The following is a 23,214-nucleotide window of genomic DNA, read 5'->3' on the forward strand; positions in this document are numbered from 1 at the left end:
GTTTACACACACACACTGCTGCATGCTTACATAACCATAACATATAAGTCTGGAGACAAACTGAAACTGGTAAATGGACCTGTGTGCTGCACAGAAGGAAAAAAAATGCAGCACAGCAGGACTATCGTGCTTAATTGGCTTCACTCCCCTTTGTTTGTGTTTTACTTTAATTCTCCAAACTGATATTGTTCTGACAGCTTCCTCCTGTCAATGCTGCTCCTCATTACCTCCTATTTGTTCCTAATAGGGAGATTAACTTGGAGCCTAAGAAAGTAGCCCTTCTGTGTTCATGCTAACGTATTTCAGTATTCATTTTTTTTTTTTACATTTAAATAAGTTCAGGGGGTAACGAGCTAAAAAACAACAACCCCAAAACAAATCAGTTAAGCCCACAAACCATTTCTCAAGGTTTGTGATAAAGCCATCACAAGGCTTAGTCACTGGTCTTTATCCTATATTTACCAAAATGTTATTCAGATTTCACAAATTTTCCAGCATAAAAGTGGCCACTTGGTTGGTTTTGTCACCAGCAATTTCATCTGCACATCTACTTTAATGTTGCTTTTGGTTTGAAAATAAAGACTTCTTATTACAGACAGAAAATAAACATATTAGTATGTAATGTTTCAGTTAAAAATCAATAAAAAGTTAGATACCACTACCATTTAGGGAACTATGTAGTTATCCCAAGGAACTTGTAACATTGACATGCATTAGTGTACTCTTAGATTGCAGAAGTTAAACCTTTGGACAAAATTAATCGGTATGTCCAAGTCTTTCATCTGCCCCTCCTGTTAAACAGTTTGAACTTAAACTACTTTAAGTTAATTCAGTGTTGTTGTTTTTTATTACTTCTTTGTTTACAGCAGCCTGTACAGATCTCCTTCTTTCTGAATGAAGCCAAAGTGACCACAATGCACACTATCAAGACAGTGGAGACCCAGGTTCCCTTCCTCAAGGAGAGTTTCTTTACTTCCACATTCAAAGGCAGGAGGAAGAGTAGCGTGACCCACATCCTCCATAAACAGCAATCGATCTTGGATCAACAGCAGTGCATTTTAGAGCACCAGCCGCTAACTCCGAAGCAGATTCTCCCCAGCTCGGCTGAAAATGGAGGAGGGCAGCAGACCCCCAAGCAGCGGCTTGCTCGCTCGATCAGCAACCCGTTATGCAAGACGCTCGAGCCTGCACAGGCAGATGGGGACAGAAAGGAGGGGCTAAAGGAGAGAAGGGATCAGAGAACGAGTGAGGCTTTGCAGGAGAGGAGGAGGGGGGAGCCTGTGGCTGACAGTGCCAGTCTCCTCCTCCTCTCATCATCGTCATCATCAGGGGCAGCAGCGCTGGGGGAGCCAGCATCATCCTCACATCTGCTGTCTGCTGTGGTGGGAAGACGGCAAGGATTAACTGGCTCTGGGAGAACTTGGACCAAACAAGGAGCAGCATCAGTGGTAGGCCATGGGGAAGCCCAGAATCCCTCACCTCAGGCCCAGCAGCATGGCCTGTTAGCCAAGGGTGTTCGCCTGATAAGGAATATGGGGAACCAGGAGACAAAGCAGAAGAAAGGAGGAGGAAGTGGTGGAACTGCAGGAGATGTCAACTGTGATGGTGAAGCTGATGAAAGGGAGGTGGACAAACAATCTAAAAAGTCCAACAATAAGGCAAGTAAAGGAGGAGAACACAGTGCTAAGAAGAAAATAAAGCCCGAGTCAAGAGGTTCTGTGTTTTCTGGCATGAAGATTAGGAAAAGTCTATCCAAAGTGAAAGGTCTGTCTAAGGATGACACATTGGAAACTGGGAAATCAGTGCATGTTGGCAAGGATGAGCTTAAGACTGGCACAGAAGCAAGTTCCTCACCCGATGAGGTGGGCACGGCGTCGGATGTCGAGGGAGATCTGACCCATTTGCCTGCAGACAGTTGGCAGTCTGTGGAGGACTTTGGCCGCAAGACAAGCTCGGGGTCGGACACTGACCTGTACAGCTTTCACTCGGCTGCAGCTGAAACTGAGGATCTCCTTTCTGATATCCAGCAGGCGATTCAAGAAAAATGTATAGCCAGCACCAGGGTTGTAGAAGCATTACCTAGGCCTGCATCTGAAGGGCTGACCAGTAAGGTGAGCGAAGTCTTGGAGACAAATGTATCTCCGCAGCTATTTACTTTGGGAAAAGAAAAATTTCCTCCGTGTGAAAGTGTAGCTCAAGCACTTAAAAAAATAGAGAATAAAAGTACAGACATACCTATATCCAGAAACTCATCGAGTGAAAGCGCAGCACCGTCCTCTGCTCTGGACACAGAAATAAGCGGCAGCAGTGTTCTTCCAAAAACTAACAGCGACTACAGCTTCCAGGACACAACAGCAACTACTTCATACGAGAGTGCTGAAGAGCCCCAGGACGACCTAGAGAGCCCTGATGTACCGCCACAGCACAGTCAAGTTCATGGTAGACAGGGTAGAAACGCATGTGTGCCGTGTGTCCGTCTGGATCCAGTGTCACCTGGAACAAGCCCAGCTGGAACCCACAAGAGTGCGAGCAGTCTGGATCTCTCGCTTGCGAGGGATGACGAGGAAAGTGTTAGACCGGACTTTCTGCCACTCACACTCACACGGAGGAAGAGCAGCATGTCTGTAAGTCACCTGACGGTTGACTGCGTCCCTGGATCTCTGACTAGACGAACATCTGCCACCTCCCCTTCTACTGTCAAGCTTTACCCTCCAGTCCACCCTTCATATGTCAAGACCACCACCAGGCAGCTCACCTCTCCCGTTGGATCCCCGCTTACTAGCCCCAGTGTGCCCAGGAAAAGGGAGGCCACCACTCCTTCTTTGGAATCCAACAAGCCTGACGGCTTTGAAAAGTGCAAGCACAGGTCAAGCTCCATTACCGGACCTCATAGAGTCTCCGGAGACTGGTCGGCAGAGTTGGACTTGGGAGAGAGTCGAAGTGGGTTAGCAAAGTCTCCAGAGCAGGAGACCCCAGAGAAAAGTCACACAGTGGGGACTTATTGGACTCTTGGGTCAAAGAGGGCACATTATGGCAAGAGATCCTCCACAACGCCCTACCTTGATGTCTTCTCTGGTGAGTCACATACTCTAGTTAACTGTAAACTATATAAAAGAACTAAGTCCATATCTGTCCTGTTTTGGCAAGGAAACTACAGTATTTTACCCCTCTGTCCCAGCAAGCCTCCATATTGGTATTCTAACGCATTTTCCCATATTAGAGGAGTTACAATTACTCTAATATTACTCTAAATCATTACTGTAAGTAAAACATTTGATGTATTTTTCTATTTGTTTCCCTATTTTCAGGTTACAGTTAAAGGAACCTGCCAATTAAAATGTATTTAAAATGTTTACTCAGTTATTACTACATTTTTACATTTGTTGTTTTCGAAATATGAATTTTAAGCAGAGCAGACTTTTATTTTTAAGTTTATTAAACCAGTTAGATTTCTTCACTGAAATATACTTGCAGAGTAGATGCTTCAGTGTACCTACATGGTGCCGTGTCCTTTTCTAGGCTGTGGGGTCTTTCAGAGCCTCAGCTGTTTATATGTTTGTGTCCTGATGCATTAGGCACACAGATCTGCACCCCACCCACCCTTCCCACCCGTGGCAATGACATCTTCCGATTCCACTAGCTTCGACATAAAAACACACATGGCCTCTCGTGAACTCATCAACGTGCACTAGTGTTAAACACATGTGACAGTTTGCCTGCAGGAGGGAAACAAGGTCTGGTGGGAGCCTATTTATTTTCTCAATGAAACTTACAATTGGACATGGTTTCTAGAGATCTTGGCATCTAGATTTTTAGTCCAAGCATCTGAATTTAAATAAATGCAGAATTCAATATTTCATACACATTTTGAAACAATCAGTGTTATTTATGGTCATGGTGGTGAGTGAGTTAATATTAATACACCATACAGGGATTACCAGGAAAACTGCTGTAATCATTGCACCCATTCTGAGTTATATTGATATTCTCAAATGCACCAATACGCATCAGAGTGATCAGCCATGTATGTATTTGCTTGGCAGCTGTAGGGATGCCAAATTGAACAAAATATATACACATGCATGATCAACTTTTTTTTTTTTTTTTTTGACTCAAATTACAGAAGAAAATTGCCAACTTTTTACTTTGCCGTTAAGGGCAAAGTATATAAAATGACAGAGAAAAATACATATGCACTTCACATGTTGGAACATCTGCAAAATATGCAAGTTATCAATGAAGACTGGATCAGTTTCTCTAGGAAATATTTATTTCAAATCCAACACAGATCTGATTTGACCAGTGTGTAATAATAGGTGCCTTGCCGTTAAAGAAATTCAGCACTAAAATCAGATTTACCTCTTCGTTGAGAACACTCTGTCATGACTTTATAAGTTCATGTGATATTGATCATAATGCAATGTTTGCAGGTTGTAACGAAGGAAAGGCAGAGGAAAACTCATTTAGCTATTTCACACATTTGCTGCGACTGCTAGATATTCAGAGCAGAGCAGCTCAAACCTGTGTTTTTTATAGCGATTCTCACAGCATCTTGTGTCACGAGGCCTTTATTACACTTTCATTGATTCACACTCAGAGATTGATGAGGGGAAAAAAGTAGAACTTGCATTGTTGGCATAACTGAAGGAAGGCACAATAAGATTTGAGTGTCAAAAATACAGTTTTATTTTAGCGTGTAACAAAATGTGCTGAAATGAAACTATATGATTTACAGTCAAAATGTCACAATGAATATTTGTTCCAGTCCTTGAAAACGTCTGCTGACTTGCAACACAAAAAAGATGAGTTTTTGCTGGAGATTACCAATTATCTCACAAAGACATATATATATATATATATATATATATATATATATATATATATATATATATATATATGTGTGTGTGTTTTTTTTTTTTTTTTTATTAAATCTTTGACTTTGTAGTAAACTACATTATGTTTACCAACAATGTTTTACTCGTTTTGATGTGTACAATACTTAGATGCGGGATAAAAGCAGTTAGCTGTGGTATGCAGCAACTTGAATGCCTTACACCCTTTAATCGGTACTTGTTTGCAACAGTTCACACATTTAGCAACAATTAACATCTCTGGTGTCTTGTTTCAGCATGTGTTAGCAGAGTCTGCCCAGGAAGGTGTTTCATTATCGCATCTAAATTTGAAACTTTCCAAACTGGCTGGATTAACAAAGTGTCTGTTCAGTTCCTTGCTAATCCTGCACTAAAACAGACAAACTGCAGGGTTCAGAACAACTGTTCAGCTTGTTTTTCACTTCCATCCTCCTCTGTTCTGCTGGCAGGTCAGACTCTGTTGGAAAAGCTTTGCACCCACCATGGGGACGCAGATGACGAGGCAAAAGAACTGTGTCACCGAATGCTTGCCCATGGTCTGCTGCACCCCTTCAGTGACAGCAACACAGAGCACCGCAGTGATGGGACCGTCTCCACAATCTTCAGTGTAAGCCCACCCTCCATGTTCTGCCATCACACACTTTTTCAGAAATGAAGTTAATTCTATTAGCTTGGCTCCAGCCTTTCCACTGATGTTGTAAAACTAGGCAGGGAGGTAACATTTTTAGTGCACGTATACAAACATTTAAGCCTTTTGTCTGTCCCCTTTTAGACAAGAAGATAGAATTTCACTGCTTTACATTTTCTGCAATCAAGTATGACGTTCCTTGCCAGAAGGAAAATATTCCCTGTACTTCCTTTTAACAGAATTTCTGCTTGGAAAACTAAATTAGTGTGAGGTGATGTGGCTGAAAGAGCACATGATCATGACATGTTCTCACTAATATAACTTTTTTTTTATTCAGTTTCTTTTTTACGTGCAACGTGTAATGCACATATGAAGCAGTTTGCATAGCCGTCTCCTGTCAGACAAATTTAAATTTTATTAGCGAAAGACCAGGGATGCATGCAGACCGACCCAATCATGTGAGCTGACTTCATGAATGTTATTTTCCATTCCTCTTCCAGCAGAGATGGAATCACTGAAGCATCTAATTTACTTACCGACTTTCTCGGGGTATTTTTGTCAAGGTACTTCATTCAGGCAGCTGATTCCTCTAACTGAACAGTATTGTTGTGTGCTCTTGGAGTATATCTTTACCCATTCTTTTTTTTCAGTGCAGGTTTACTTACGAGGATCCGAGATGGAGACAAAAGTGGAGAAACCACGTTGTTGTTGTTGTTGTTGTTGTTGTTATATCTAGGAACGTCATTGTCAAACTCTCTTCATTGTAAATTCTGCCATGGGGTACGTGCAGGAGTGTATTAGAGATATTCTGATACAAAAGGCCAGCCGGAAACGTTGATACTGGCGGCGTTTGGCAGCGTCGGATTAACCGGACTCCCTCTAATGCTCATGAAGTCTCGCCTGCTCACACACAAGCATGCATCTGTGCTTGCATAGCCCATCTGCTGACTGCGTTATGCAACGACTCCACGTGCCTTGGGCTCAGGCTGTTCTTCCCCACAAAAAGCTCATCATGACACGACTGGACAGAGTTGTCACCGCTCTGGCTGTGCCCTGGAGTTCTGCATTGTTCAGCTCAACCATGAATAACCTTTACTGTTGCCGTCGAAAGTGCAGACCTTGAAGTGGGGCACAGCGACTTACATATTGAAAGTACAACCCTTGTGAGCTTTTGATGAAAAGTTGGTCTGATTGTGTTTAGAGGTGCAACATTCTGACCGCTTGTGTTAGTTGAGGCATTTGACAAAAAAAAAAAGAACTGCTTGTTTTTGCCGTCCTTGTTTTACCCAAAATCTAATCCTTCTAATTTAAATCAGCTTTTCAGTGGGAACATTCATATTCGATTTTTCAGCACGAAATCCTGCATGAAAGTCAGTTCAATTTAAGATTTTTCAACGTCTTTGAATAATGCGTCACACATGAGTGTGTCATCTGAGCCTAAATGCAATAAGCATTAAAGAAAGTGTGCCCATTTGCATCACACACAACCTCACACCGGTCGTTTCCCAATATTCTGAGAAGGAGGTGGATATCTTTCGAAGATGGACTGTGCGTTTTTCAGTCTGTGAAAACACTTCTAATGGGTTTCAAGATTTTGTTGCTAATGACAGGAAAATTATAATTTACAGCGTTTATTTTTTCCAAATCTGCACAACATTTACAAAAAAACGTTCTCAATTGTTATCTAATGGCTTTTCAAAGAAATTGTTTTTGATGGCAAAATATTTTATGCTGGTAAACGTATGCTATATGAGTCCATATAATTGCAATTGCTAAGGGAGTTTTCACCTTAGAAAAAAATAGATGGCAAGATTAATATACAGACAGGGAAGTGACCTTCGGGCTAAGATATGGAGCACATATAATTGCTTAAACATTTGATTATTCTAATAATGAGGTGTAGAAGTGTCATAAATGTTGCTTTCCTTTTGTAAACTGTGCACAGGAGGAGCAGTTGTACACCTGGGCATCTGTGGGGCTCCCAGTGTCTTCCCACTTGTGGGAGCTGTATGGGAGAGGCTTGAGATCCCCTTTGCACCGCTCATCGTCCAAGCCATCCGGTGCACTGCACTTTCAGGTCAGTTACATTGCCCCCGTTCCTTGGACAATGTTAAGTCTCTGACTGTCAAAACGTAGATGAGGACAAACTGAGAGGTTTTCTTCTGTATCTTTTTTTTCTTTTTACACAATTTTACAACATTAGTAAAAGAAGCATCACCTCCTTTGCCAAGCTGAGGTGACTTCTTTTCAGTTGGCATTTATAGTCTTGCAAAAGTACGCCTCAAACTTGTTCGCCGTTTGAAAAAGTTGACATGGTAAAAAGTAATTGTACACTATATTGCCAAAAGTATTTACTCACCCATCCACGTAATTAAATGCAGAGTCCAATCACTTCAGTGGCCACAAAGTGTTTAAAATCCAGCACCTCATCACCTACACTGATTCTGCAAGCAACTGTACACGATGGGTCACTTTCAGAACTTGAATGTCACTGGTTCAAAACTTCCTCCAAACTTCATGTGGCCTTCAGATAAGCTCCAGAGCATGGTGTGAAAAGTTTCATATAATGGTTTATGGCGGAGCATAAACTCCAGAGTGGAGATGTCTTCTCTAGAGGGCAAATTCTGCCTCTCTGGCTGCCAATCCAGTTGAGGAGTTTGGCGATGGCTTCTCGCCTGGCTGCATGTTGTTGGGCGTAAAAAGTTTGGTGAAGCACAGGTTATGATGTGAAGCTGATTTTCAGGAATACTTTTAATGCTTCAGCAAACCGAGACACTTTAGACAATTTTATGTTGCTAACTTTGAGGTAGTTCAGGGACAGACTGAACATCAACCAGTGTACATGACAAGAGCCATTAATACCTTATGAGTGACCTTTGTATGGCAGACCTTTACTGGCCTGACCCTGAGTCCTGAGCTCGTAAAGAGCATATTTGAGATTAAATAGAACGGACAACGCAAGCCAGGTATTCTCATCCAAAGTTACTGTCTGACCTCAGTAAATCTGTTTCTGAAAGACATGAACACTCTTAATTTTTTTAGAAAGCTTCTAGAAGAGCAGGAGCTATTAGAGCTGCAAAGGATGGAGAAACATAGTAATCCCTTCAGATTAATATGATGGGTAATCCCTATGGATTAATTCATATGAAGGCTGACAAGCCGATGCTTTTGCAATATAGCGTATTTTATCGGGGTTTTGTGTGATGGATCAAAGCAAAGTAGTGAATAATTGGAAATTTTATTTAAGGGTGCAAGAATTAATCTGGTGAGCACAAATGCACGTCATGCCAGACAGGACAGGAAATTACTATGAGACTTGAGTAGTATAGGACTTGTTCTTGGTCAGTTAAAAACAACCATGCGATTATGGACTATACAGTGAAAATGTTCACGTTTTATGATGGCTTCACATGCAACATTAAATGATCTGTTTGATGTTGTTCCCAATATTCAGGAATGCACTCGACTTGATGTTCTTTTTTTTGACCTACTCAGATTTCTGGTTCGTCTGCAACATCTTGATGGCTTACCCTGTAAAAATGGTTTTGTCCACCAGAGGTCAGGCTTGTTTAGAGAAATGATCCAAGACGACGTCCACGATTTCAAGAACAGTAAAATAAAAGTCGAGGCAACTAATTGAGCCACGACTCCCGGTCTCTCGGGTCACATCGGTATAGTTTTTAAAATTTAATGCCGTGTTTTTCAGAATAAAAACCACAACTGTGGGTCTACCAAGTGAAGGCTCTTCAGATGTTCAGGAATATCCGTAAATAGATGCTCAATTGTGTTAGATTGGAGCATTTTTCACAATTATTTCTATGCTATACAAAATGTGTAACTAACAAGAAGTAATGGTTAAATTCATGACTATGAAAGGATTCGGAAGCGAACGCAACAGTAATGTGCAAAAAATGGGGATCCAAAGTGGCAAATAGACCTTAAGCCAGAAAAAATAACACGGAAATCTCACAGACTAACACAGACTAACACTTTATTTGTTTTTATTATTATTTGGGATCTTTGTACCAACTTAAAATTTGTATTTGTTTCAATTTCTCCCCTGCCCCTCCTTTTTTTTTCTTTTTTGCTGTTCATTGACAGACAGAATCCAGCAGGTTGAAGTCAGGCCAGTCATCTTCAGAGGATGAAAACTGCCTCATCCCTCAGCTGGAGAAGAAAATTGAGGAGCTGCAGAGTAAGATCGCTGTCCTGCATCGGGCCTCCTTGGCGAAGAGCGGCGAGGACAGTGTGGAAGTTCTGGGAAACGAACAACCCAAGGCTTCGCAGAAAAGTGCAGAAAGACTGGAGGCATCTGTTCAAACTTCACCTGTGGATGAGGGGTTTAAATTTGATGCATCTCTAAATGGAGGAATTGGCCCCAAGTCCTTTTCAGTCAAATCTTCCAGCCTCAAGTCTACAGAAAGCTTTGTGTGCACCTGCAAAGAGAGGCAGCAAAACGGCAACGCCCAAAGTCCTCCATCTCCCCCTCTTTCTGCTGCCCCTCCAACCTCAAGAGACTTGCCCCCTCCTCCTCCTCCACCTCCACCTCCTCTAGCTCCCATACCTGGTTTTGGACCTTGTCCACCACCCCCTCCTCCACCCCCACCTCCTCCACCAGGCTTTGGCCCTCCACCACCACCTCCTCTGCCTGGAATAGGACCACCACCTCCTCCACCGGGAATGGGACCTCCACCTCCACCGGGAATGGGACCCCTTCCTCCACCACCACCTCCTCCACCGGGAATGGGACCCCTTCCTCCACCACCACCTCCTCCACTGGGAATGGGAACCCCTCCTCCAGGCTGCATCCCTCCACCTCCAGGTCCCATTTCTTCCCTGGCGGTTCAGGAAGCGAACCCTGCCAAAGCCGTGATAGAGCCCCCCAAGCCAATGAAGCCGCTCTACTGGACCCGCATCCAGCTGCACGCTAAAAAGTACGGGGCAGATATGGATCATTTGCACACAGACATTTTAACAGTAGAGATTTTTGAGAGGAAACATGTCCACTTAAGATAAAGATCAGCCACATGTTGTGATGGTAATGGAGATGCTAACCTTGTGGAAAATGAAAGCAATGCAATCCAGGCGTTGTGGTTAGGGCAGGATTGAGTCTAACCAGGTTTTCTTCCCTTATTAGGGCTTGAAAAAATGTAGCTGAATGAACGGCTGCTAAAAATAAATCTCTCAATTTCTGCTGCAAGTGAGAAACTCGATTCTAAGTTTGTTGACTGATGGGCTACACGAGTGTATTACGAGGATTTGTAGTTTCCAAAAGATGACAAATAAGTACTTAGAAAACAGCTTCGGTATACTTTTTCAACCACGGAATGACATATTAAACTTCTCTTGTTTTAAAAGTAAATAGTTAATCTGTCATCCTGCCTCCAGAATCCCCGGACCGCTGGTGTGGGAAAAAATCGAGGAGCCAACAATTGACTTCGGAGAATTTGTGGATCTGTTCTCCAAAAGTGCTGTTAAGGAGAAGAAGAAACCAATTTCAGACACAATCAGCAAATCAAAGACCAAACAGGTACATGTCCTCCTGACTGTTGGGCATAGTCCTCTCTCTCTCTCTATTCTGATTTTGTTACTTTTTTTTTTTTTCCCCTCTGGCCTTCTTTGGAGCTTTCCCAATCTTCACTTTCCATCCATGCCTCGTTTCTTTCCATTTCTCCTCACTGTCGCTCCCAGAGTCACTTTGAGTGGCAGGAGGAACTGCTGCAGCCAGACAGTTATTATGTGGTGTGAGCTCTGGCTCCCAACCGACTCCCTTGTGACCATCCAGTGGCACCGAGCCAAAGACTCGCGTGCGGTGAGGAAACCTCACAGCCACGATGACTGCTGAGAGAGAGCGGGAAGGGAAATTAGTGAGGGAGAGCAAGAGAAGCTTGGGAGTTGTATTTCATGGTGTGGTTCCTCCCATTGTGCTTTCTGTATGAATTGGTTTAATAGTCGAGACTGTTTCTCTCCCCAATACACTTTACGCCACTCCATCAATTTCCAAGTCAAACATTTGATCTACAGTTTAAAAGCTGCGCTTGTCGTCATCCTTAAATTGATGTGCTGTTGGTCAAATTTATGCGTCTAAATCACAAATGATGTTGCACAGGGGAACTACGTTTTACCCATCTAATTGACACTCTAGGGGATACTTTATGCTTATGGCAGAGATGAAATGTTAGTCTTAAGGCATAAACATTTTTGGGAAATCTTTTAGTTTATGAGACGTTGAACCGAACCATAAAATTAACATAAAACTTTCCAGAGACGCGCCAAGTTTAAAGTTTATGAAAGTTTTGCTCAAACACACGGAGCTTACCTTTAAGTAAACTGCCCTGGGTAACACTTTATTTGAAGGGGGTTGAATAAGATTGTCATGACACTGTCATAAACATGTCATAACACATGTCATGAACATGAATAAGCCTTCATGAATATTTATGACTGTTGTCATGAATGTCATTCGGTAAATTATGACACTTTTAATACAAAGTTGACATTATTCAAAATGTCTTTGTTATGACAACTTGACATTAACCAAGAAATCATTACTGTTTAAACTTTACCTTTAATAACATAAAGTTACCTAATTTTTAAAGTGAAATCAGTAATTATTTTATAACAAATTTATATCAGTAATGATTTCTTGGTTCATGTCAAGTTGTCATAACAAAGACATTTTGAATAATGTCACCTTTGTATTGTGTCATAATTTACCGAATGACACTTTATGACAACAGTCATAAATATTCATGTTCATGACATGTGTTATGACATGTTTATGAAAGTGTCATGACAGTCTTATTCAACCCCCTTCAAATAAAGTGTTACCCTGCCCTGTAGTTCAATAAAAACGAAGTGTTCTGCACATTTCTATGAGTGAAAAATAATGCCTGTTTAAAACAATCATTTTAGTAGAAGACTTAATAAATTAAAGCAAAAATAACTCAACTTTCAACTGCGCAACTAAGCTAGGTTCAATTGTTGCTGACGTAAACTGGTGTGTTTGTATTCTTCACCTACACCATATATTAAGTTTCAGAATGGTGACGATGGGTTTTAGCAAACTGTTTTCAAGTTTTTTTATTATTCTTATTAATTTAGGGTTTAACTAAATATCATTTAAGAACTGTTTATAATAAATTTTACTGAATTAGAAACATTTCAAGGCCTAAAAGTGAGATATTTAGGTTCAAGATGTTCGTTCTGAACTTGGATGGATGGATGGATAAAAACTTTATTAATCCCTTTAAGATTTTCCCTCAGGGAAATTATAAAATATAGATATACAATGCATTGTAGAGTGTGTGTGTCATTCAGATAATCTAGTTTCTTCCATTTTTCTAAAAGTTGTGTAATTTTTTTTCTAAACTTATTGTACTTGTACATGTTCAACTTTTCAGTTTGCTTTTTTCCGACGTGTTTTTTTAGAGCTGTACAGGATTTATGACAACCCATACTGGCAGACGTTACAATAATTGAATAAACGATTTCTTTCAGAGGAAAACTAAAAGGACAAACAAGCAACTCCGTGGAGAATATTAAACCATTGCATCTGATGAATCTTTCAGGCACCGCTTAAGAAAGGCATAAAACCATCTTCTGCCTTGTATCAAGCTGAATGTTATGAAGAATAAATCATTGCTGGGAGCGTTGATGGAATTTTTGATTTTTAAGAGGAATGATAGTCAATAAAAGTGTTTTGTTATGAGTTAAAGTTGTTTATGCGTTTGCAGCAGTGCCTGACAAAACCCTGTGTGCTGGAAAACGAACACATTAGAAACTGTTTGGAGTTGATGAAGAGGTGAACTGAGGTGAATGCAAGATGATCCCAAAAGAACTCATGTTGGAGCCTGCACTCATGAGATTTTGTTGGAAAAACATAAACCATTGTATCTCTTTTCCTTTTAAAACAAAAACAAGCAAACAAAATTTGAATAATTAAAAATCCAACACAGTAAAGTTATTGGTTGTAGCTTTACAATTTGTGAAAAAGTGGAAATGGTGTGAATACTTCTGTTGGATTACATAGAATAAATTGGCCTATTAAAAAGAGATGCCCAGTCAGTATCGCATCAGTCCATGCCCATCAAAGCTGTGGTTATTTCCAGGGAAACAGACATTTGGGGCCTGGTGATACAACTTCCTGTATGTTTACGAGGTCTGTGGTCTGTGTGATCTGGTTTCAGTGAAAGGGTTCTGTCTGGATCGCAGTAAGCTTCGGGTTTTCCGTCTTGTTCATTCTCTTCAATCCCGTTCACGCTTTTGCTTACTAAGGAACACTGTGGCTTAGGATTTGTCCAGTGTGTGTTATTAATTCACATTCATTACATATTCATAGCTACAAACAATAATGATGTTAGTGTTGGGTGACGCCCAAGTGAACGGTTAACTTTAGGCTGTGTTTAAGATGCCCGGTCCTTGTCTCTCTGGGGTTTTGACTCATTTAATGTAATTTTGATTGACTTTATTTCTGTTTAGAAAATTGTTTACTTGTTGTAGACTCGCATGATTCCTGAGCCAAAATTTCACAAGACTTTTTTTTTTATTTTTATTTTTTTAGGTGTAATCACTTCTGGAAGCTTAATTCATAAAATCCTGCTAATTTTTTTTTCCTCTTGGCAACAAATCTGTTGTAATGTGTTTTTATCAATATTTGCAGTGTACATTCTTGCTCCCACAAAGAAACACACTGTAATGGTCTTGAGTCCTAAAACTAATGCTTTGCTTTTTGTTTACATGTTTTTTCTGACCTATCCTGACCTTTCCGCTGCTGTGCCTGTGTTCATTTCGTAGGTGGTGAAATTGTTAAGCAACAAGCGTTCACAAGCTGTCGGGATTCTGATGTCCAGTATTCACCTGGATATGAAGGACATCCAGAATGGTAAGTCTTTTTTTTTTTTTTTTTTTTCCTGAATCTGGATTTTGAGTTTCTGCCAAATAACTGCAGTACTTTATGAGAAACAAAGTGACACTGTGATACTTTTATTTGGCTCAAATGCGGTTTAAAAAAAAAAAAAAAATATATATATATATATATATATATATATATATATATATATTAAACCTCATAATGTACTGACTGTAGGATTTATTTAGTACAAGACAGAAATGTGGTGCATTTATTTGGGAAAGATGGAAGTCGTGTGATATTTTCTGAAAATTCACAAAAATTGTGATTTTCATTCATTCCTCTGCATTTCCAATGTTGGTCTTTCTGTATATAGTTATTCCTGGTTTCTATACTGCTTTCTAAGTGTGATCTATTTTTTTTATAACCATACCAATGCTAAACACTTCAGCTCCATAAATTCAATCCTACTGTATAAATAAAAGCTGTGAATAAGTGAGCACAGATTTTGAGTTGAAATCCTAAGATTATCATGATTAATCATCATGACAGCAGGTACAATCAACCTAAAGAAACAAGATGGCTACTTAGGCTTTACAATCTCATTATAATCCACTGATACTTCCCCAACAAAAGCAGTCTTATTATCCTGACAAGACTTTAGAGAGTCTAACTCAGTAAAACCTTCAGCTGTCAAATGAAAAAAATGATTGCTCTGTTGGTTTCTATTTTTGTTACAACATATTCCTACAGATTGTTTCATCATTTCAAGAAAGCTGTAATCTGTGGCTAATCCATAGTACTTAAAGTTTTCAGTAATTGCTGTCTCTGGACGGAAAAATCCAACCGTGACATTTAGGTTGTATATTAATGTGACTTTTTTTCTTTTTTTTTTCTTTTCCCAATGGAAACATGGGGTTGTAGCTGGCTCCAGTAAGTACCATAATCTCAGTTACTAATATCAAGGCATTCCAAAGATTTAAAAGGTTACAGTTTCAGAACCGGTCCACTGGTTCAGAGTGACTGGAGGCTTCTCTAGTACAACGCCTGGCTCAACTCCCCTGCGCGTTGTATGCGATAAATGTGAGCTGGCTAAAAGGAGGTTTCGACACTTATTTCCTTTTTTGCACTACAGATAAATTTGAGTCATCAGAAATGTGTCTGGTTGCATAAAAACAGTCAAGCTTGGTAAAACCCAGCCCCTTATTCTAAACTTTGCTTCTTACAGAGGGTCTGGACCAATTATTTGCTGGAAACATGGACTTTGATGAAGTTTAAAATTGTACCCAATCACTAATATTTGCCCCTGACGTATGTAATGCACTAGCTTGACGCTAAGAAGCTTACAGAAACTTGCCGCTGTACACATCCATCCTCCATTCCTACGAGAGAAGTGCTGAGTCAGACTGGGCGGCCGTTGATGTTCAATATAGGGATTTGTGGCATCACAAATCACACTCATGTTTGATAGAAAATTAATAATGCAATACAAGAAATACTTTATCATGAAAAGCATTGAAGACAAGCTAACAATAATTCTGGAAAAAATCTTTTTAGATTTTTTATTTTTTTTTGCACGCTCAAGTATAAAACAAATGTATCTTGGAATTTGTTGAGAGAGTACTCGGATTGTGTAAAGTCTCCCCTCTCGCTTTGGAACGTCATCAAACTAAAAGTCACTTGAGTTATTCAGCCTTTTGTTCGCCTCCTCCTCTCTGGTTTTGCTTGCTCTCATTTTTTTGTAATCTCATCGCATTTAACACCCACATCATGTTTTTCTGCGGCTCTCCGGCTCTCTGAGGTTGTCACCATCTTGTCTAGGCGGCTTTGTAGAGGTGAAGTCATCCTGGAGACGTTGATGGGAACCGACAGTCTTCCTGTTTTAGTTACCCTCTGATTGCGCTCCAGTCTTCGCTCATCCGTGTGTCTAAACACTCTTCGTTCTCCCTTTTTTTTTTTTTTTTCTTACCCTAACATTTATTACGGTTTAAAACCTGCAGCATCTTTAGCTATTACACACGTAAATGTTAAGATTCCAGCTTTAATGTATTTGACGCATCCATTTTGGGTCAGAGGAGGAGGGCAGGAGAGGGCCACTGTCATTAACGCTGCCATTTATCTCCTATGTTAGGACAGTTTTGAAATGCTCTATAATTAGCACTAATTGGAAACTTCAGTTTATCACAGACTGAGAACATAGTGTGTGTCTTTGGCGGTTTTGGTGGAGTAATTCTCAGTATCTTTTGCTTCATTCCCAGAATGTTTGGATTCTAACATTTATTCAAATTAGAAAAGTATTCTGACATATTACAGACATTAGAGATCCTATTTATCTGAAATTATTTTATGTCCCTATGCGTCAGATTGTTTAGAGAGGCAAAAGAGTCACTCATGAAAGCATTGTAATGCTCCAAATCGGGGTTGTGAATCAGTTTAATTTCCTTTTGAATTCCACAACAGTGACAGTGACTACCAAAGCTGTCATTTGGATGGTTTAACTTGAAGAAAAACAAGTTATGAATCATTAAACTTTTGTTGTTGGTTTAGAGCAGCCCAGCCGCTCAGTGGGGAATCAACACTTTTCCCCTTACTTTCCTCACAGCTGTTGTTGGTTGTTCTCAGACTTGGCTGACACACTATATGTTTCATAGGACACTTCCGTGCAGTCTCTGCTTCCTGTGAGGCTTTAGAGCAGCAGTTTTTTTTTTTTTTTTCTTTTTCTTCTCCCGACAACACTGTGGTTGACGGCGCCGCCGTGCTGGGGTCACACGCGGCAGTCGAGGATACGTGTGGACAGATAGGCCCAAGTTTTTTTTTTTTACATGATTGGATTTTCCACGTCACAGCGATGACACAACTTTCACCTGCTTCTTTTAAAATAACTACCGTAGTTCCAAATCAAAGTACCCACACAGACACTGGCAAGGATGGTAATGAGAACCAAATGGTAAACGTAACAGAATAGGATGTTTTGTAGTCACTTCTGAGGAATGAAACGTGTCCAAAAGAACGCAGGGAAGGAGCTGATCAGAAATATGCAGATTTTTGTCCAGAGGGAAGGCCGGACTTCAACAGAGGCAAAGCAGGCCCTCAAGTAGTCAGTGGTGATTGAATTAATTTAGATTTTTCAAACACTTTGAGTTTCAAAAACGACGTATGAGCTCACATCCATTTAAGTGGATTTTTATTTTATTTTTTTTTAGCTTTATATCATGTTAGAATTATTCCCTCATCAAAACGCATACACAGGGTGTTGCATTGATTCTTTCATGTGTTTGAGAAATAGTTGATCTCCGATTAAGGAGGTGTTTAAACTCTTACTCATACAATGCAACGCCTGTTTACCCAAAGCTACTCCTTGGAGCGAAGGATCCTGCCGAGCTCTCACCCCACAGAGCACCCATTCCTCCTGCCTTCCTCCAAAACTCCTCCAAACTAGTGGCAGCAGCAGTTAGCGTCTGCTGAGCTTATCATATGAACTACTTCCCCATCCAACACTTCTAAGAACGGAGTGTTGGACTGTGAATGGAAACAGCATCACGGAGGCGGATTGTTGTGATGATGTGATGGAAAGAGACTGAGGTCAATTTCAAGGTGTCAAATTTACCTTTAAGCTTTATGTCCCCTCCTCCCCCATGTCTTAGTTTTTCTAATTAATCTTTTTTTTTTTTCCTTCATCTATTTTGAAACTGCTCTCAAAGCCTCATAACATTTCCCTCCATCATGTTCACTCTTTCCTCCGAGAGCCTGACACTCGAATCTCCATCAGATTTCCAACAGGTCAAAACAATGTGAATAACTTCAACACCTTCTGTATGATGAACTTGCACATCTAGGTGTTGACTGCTTCACTTGGCGATTGTGTGTACGGCAACACCTCAGCCTCGACACCACAGATCTCCCGGCTCTGTTTGTCTTTAAACATTTACTTTCAAAGGATTAATGCTTGCGGGCGCCAGGTCCTCGCGCCGAGACAAAAAGGCGACACGAGGAATTCAAACACAGAACTTCAAAGACAGATCTTTGTGTCTTTGACAGATTTCTAAGTCCTACGTATGTACAGCATGTGGCTTTTCACATGCTATCCCGATGAGAACCGATAACTTTACTTACTCCCAGCGCATGGCATGTGATATGGGGTAATTTTACCCTTGTTCTCTGCTACCTTTAGGCCTTGGGAAGCAGGAATTTTAGATCTGAGAAGGCGTTCAGTCTTGTTTTGTGGTTTATGTCAAACAAACGGTTTTAATCTGTTGCTTATGAAAGAGGGGCTCTGTTTGTGCTGCTGTGATTTCTGACTTGCTAATTGTGTTCTTTAAAGGTAAAGAAATGTCAAGACATGCCTCGGTGTTAGTATTAACACTAACCATGTCACCCTTGTGTTCTGTCCACAGCTGTCCTAAATATGGACAACACCGTTGTTGATCTGGAGACTCTGCAAGCACTTTATGAAAACGTGAGTGAGCTTCATTATCACCCGCCGTCCAGGTATAGCAAATATAAATTCTTCAAATTAGCTTATTTAAAGGGATATCTGAAGTCTTAGTAAGAATTAGGAGTAGACATAAATTGCTTTCAGAAAGAACAACACGGCACTAAGTGCCAGCATGTTAAAGTCTAGATTAATTTTAGATTACCTTACAATGAAAGGAAGAAAGAAATGGATAAATTGTTCCAATGTTTTCTCTGGTAACACAATAACCCTAAGAAAAGATGGGCAAAGTAGATAAGTCTGTTTTGTTCCCTAGTCTTGATGTGACCTAGCCAGATGACTGAAAATACTCACTGAAACATGAAGCCGTTATTTTGAAACTGATCCGTTTTCGAAAATAATTGTTTCTGACCTCCCAAAATGCCGGATCGGTGTGGACTTGCAACCTAAAGAACAAAATATCTTGCCGGACACATTTCGTCCTGTCTCCATGGGGACGGGGCCAAAGTCAAAATGCCCAGGTCCAAGTAAAGTCACAAGCCAATGTTGGTAATGTCGGAGTCCATTCTGAAGTCATTGTATTTTATTTTTTGCCTCACTACATTTGACTCCAGTCACTGCCGTGGCTTTGAAGATCTTGACAATTTTGACGCTTTGAATGCCAAAGTGGTTTCTCTTAGAAAAAACTGGAAATTTTCATCGATGAGATGAATTTCTAGGGTTTTCTGCCCTACCTACACTTTTAAAAGAAGAGGACAGGATAGATGATGACAACTAGAATGTGGGAAATAAAACGCACTTTAACATATTTGCTATCTACTGTATAATAAAATGAGATTTCCATTGTCAGAGATGCCCCATCACTGAACAAATGTCCCTTACTGGAGCTCTTACTCAACTTGAAAGGGGCGAACAAAGGAAGTGTGTATTAGACAGAAAAACAAACAGGCAAACCACAAGTCGTACTGGTATGTGAGCTGTTTGGCTAGACTGCCACTCATGTGTTGGTCTGTCTTGGAAGAAAATCAGTGCTTTTACGTAGCAAACATGTTTTTTTTTTGTTTTGTTTTTTTGTAGACGTTGAATGAAAATGACTCGGCTTTTGTAATAATAAAAGAGAAGGTTTTGTGTCACAGCAAAGAGTAAGTAAGATTTAAAAACCTGGAAATCTTTGCCAAGCATGATGGGCGCTCTGGATTGTATGACATTAGCAGTGAATCTCTGAGCTGTCATCAGTACATCTTAATATATCTTCATATTGGGAATGAAGGCTCTCTTTTATATAGAGTAAATCCATATTCATCAATCTCCTCTGCCCAGATGAAACGGTTCAGGACCCCTTTAAAGTCAGGTCAGTAAATTATGGAACATGAAAATGAGCATATTTTCCACATGTCAATGGAAAGCATGTTTAAGATGCTGTGAAATTCCTGCGAAAGGATTTTTTGGCACCACTACACAGAAGAGGCCTGGACCTTTGGCCGCCAGAGGCATATTAATAATGCTGATCATGGGAATGAGACTGTGGCTTGAGACGAGCTGTAGTCATGAACCAATGTGTCATAACTTAGGATCAAAAGTCTTCCAACCTCTCCGTTCACCCTGAGACTTCAAGCCCCCTTCTCTCTCTCCTTTCCCCCTGTATGGCCTGAGGCTGTGTTATTGAGTCGAGGAGCCAAATTGTTTCTCTTTTGTATTGCAAGACTCCATCCTGTCTGTGGGTCTCCAGCCCCCTAAACCACAGTTGGCAGCACAGTCAGCCTGTCTTGAGGAATGCGAGGGGCTCCTAATGGTTACACCCTCACTCGCTGGGCTAGGAGCTAGATCACAAGCTACTCTCCCTCACTCCTTTTCCTTTCCTCTCATTCTCACAAACATGCTCACAAACAAACAAGTCGAACCGCACAGTTGTGTATACACTGCACTCGCAGATAGAGACGCACGGAGGCAGGGCAGAGTCTGCCAACCACAGATTATAGACGGCGGGGTTGTCTGAACAAGGCCACCGCCGTTCAGAAAAGGTCAATGACGGCGGAACGCTAATCTCGCTCCTCTTATATCAGTGCGGGTTAGGAGGACTTTTTTTAAGCTTAAGCCAGCGAAATGTCATCGAGGTCATGACGAGGCCTCAATGTCCCAGAATCCGATTAAGAAATGCTACAAATGATCATGTTTATAAACATGGCACGCAGAGATGCTTGAATACAGCATCAGAAATTCGGATATATTTAAATATGTGAGGTCTACATATATGTAGATCTCACATATTTCATATATATATATATATATATATATATATATATATATATATATATATATATATATGTCCATATTGTTTTCAAATTATACATCTATTCTTTTTTTGACCTTTTGTATCTGTTGATTAGAACAAGAGTGGCTAATTTTTACATCTTAAATGTCATATCGGTTCATCTCTCGGATGGTTTAAAAATTTACTTTAATTACATATTCCTGCATAATTATCTGCCTTAGCTAATGAAAAAATATTTTAATCTATAAAAGAATTGATCTGGTGTTTTCTAGGATTTGACCTTATTTATTTGGATGTTAAGGTGGTGATGCTGTTCCCTAGTGAATTATTTGCCGCTTTGAAAAAGCATTTAACAAGTTTAGACATTGTTTCTGACATCTAAAGTCAAACCTGATCTGTTCTCAGCTGTGCTGTTAATCCTTTTTGAGAAGCAAAAACACCTCTTGGGTGTTCGGTCGTAACCCTAGCAAGTACTTTCTTTTTTATTTTGATTCTTCGGTCCTTTGTATCTTTATTCTGCATTTGTTGATACCCAACTCATGGAAATTGTCTGACGGCCGGAAGAATCCATAATCCTGTAGTGTTCGAGTTAAACATTCAGGAGCTGGAGCCACGGGTAAAGCTTTGTCTGAATGAAGTTACAGCCAGAAATCACTCAACATAGGCTTTTTTTGGAAAAGCTTGAGCTTTAAAATGACATAAATGTTCATAAGTGTGTGATTATCATAAAATATATAAAGAAGATATTAGTTAAACTGCAAACCAGGTACTTCAAAAATGGGACCTGCAACATACAAACACAAACTGTTACAGATCTCGTCATACCAGAAGTTACTAATATAATCAACCTACCAGGCACATCGCCAAGAATAATGAGCAAAAAATAAATACTTTAGAAATTAAGCTTCAGAATAAAGTCTATATTCACATTTTTGTTGAGTGCAGAGCTGCTAAATCTGAACTGCAGACTGTTGAGAGGGAGGTAAAAACAAAAAGAAACTTCAGAACGTGGATATATTTTAAATAAAGCAAGGTTGTAATAAACAGCAGAATAAAATGGATCTTTTGAAGAGTTAATTTTTCCGAGCACCTGGTGCCATTATTGAATTCAAATGATGCAATTTCTGACCAGGGGGTTACTCATAAATTTCATAAACCTCAATGTTGAAAGTTGAGTGACTTAAACAGTGATTCTACTCTGACTGGATCTGTTTAGCCTCGCACCAGAAACCTAGTTAATGAATACCACTTGGCTACCACTAGGATTCTAGCATTAAAATATCATCCTACTTGAGTTTGCATTGGATATTCCACATGGGACTGTATTTCTCATGCTAACAACCGCTCCAACATGCCCTAGCAATTCAAGGATCACACGCTAATGCCTACTTGTCCCCAATTACACCAAACACTGCCGGGCTCCGCCGCTGCCCTTTGAAAAGGATCTGCTTTGCGTTAAATATATTTACACTTGAAAACATCTCGAAGAGCCTGCCCTTACCGACACAAGGCAGCGGTGTGTAGAATACTAATCGGGCTTTCAGTTCGTTTGATGCTGGTGTTTGATGTTTTCCAAGGATCCATGCCGGGGCCAAACTCCAGAGAAGGGGGTGGGGGGGGGGGTAAATGGAGAAAGACAGGAGGGACGATTGGAAAAACCAAAGTGCTGAGACTCGGACCGGTTGGTCGATCAACGTCAGGAGACAGTGTTTACATTTTCTTCCTGATGATGGTTTTAGTGTTTTACCTATCTCCTTCAAAAACATTAACATCCATTGTCTTTCCTCCTTGTGAAATGACGGTGCATTTCTGGCTGCTTTTATAAAACCACCTTGAATAAAACTGCGGTCCGGTGCCTGGCAGCAGGATAATGGTCAGGAATGTAATCAAGCAGAAGGCAACTATGGCATTTGTGAAACTTGTAAAGTAAATCTAAAAAAAAAAAAAAATTATAGTTGAGATTTAGTTTGTTCATATCAAAAGAAAGAAACTAGAAGGTGAGCCTGTAGGGGAATAAAACTGAATGGATTTGATGGATTTTGAGCAGATTTGTGATAGGCTTGTAATAAAATCCTTAAATCTTTAAAGAAAATTGAATTTTCTTCAGATCATCATCTAGAGAACATTTAAAATCCCTTCAGCTTTCTAAAGGTCTCTGGA

At 40.3% G+C, this 23,214-nt stretch overlaps 1 protein-coding gene across 3 annotated transcripts in view; it reads left to right on the forward strand.

The window, feature by feature from the left end:
- fmn2a (formin 2a) overlaps positions 1-23,214 on the forward strand; it is a 43,987-nt gene that overhangs the window by 3,843 nt on the left and 16,930 nt on the right. Inside the window, exons 2-8 of one of the 3 annotated variants that reach the window (XM_088012866.1) lie at positions 867-3,075; positions 5,321-5,478; positions 7,445-7,576; positions 9,601-10,433; positions 10,888-11,029; positions 14,296-14,383; positions 18,745-18,806. In XM_088012866.1, coding sequence (XP_087868992.1) covers positions 867-3,075; positions 5,321-5,478; positions 7,445-7,576; positions 9,601-10,433; positions 10,888-11,029; positions 14,296-14,383; positions 18,745-18,806 — 3,624 coding nt within the window. Of the gene's footprint in view, positions 1-822; positions 3,076-5,320; positions 5,479-7,444; positions 7,577-9,600; positions 10,434-10,887; positions 11,030-14,295; positions 14,384-18,744; positions 18,807-23,214 lie in introns of those variants that run through there. The other 2 variants (XM_014980606.2, XM_088012865.1) reach the window with 2 other exon arrangements.

Source organism: Poecilia mexicana, unplaced genomic scaffold (assembly GCF_051168715.1).
Source record: "Poecilia mexicana isolate PSO_F unplaced genomic scaffold, ASM5116871v1 scaffold_15, whole genome shotgun sequence".
NCBI lineage: Eukaryota > Metazoa > Chordata > Actinopteri > Cyprinodontiformes > Poeciliidae > Poecilia > Poecilia mexicana.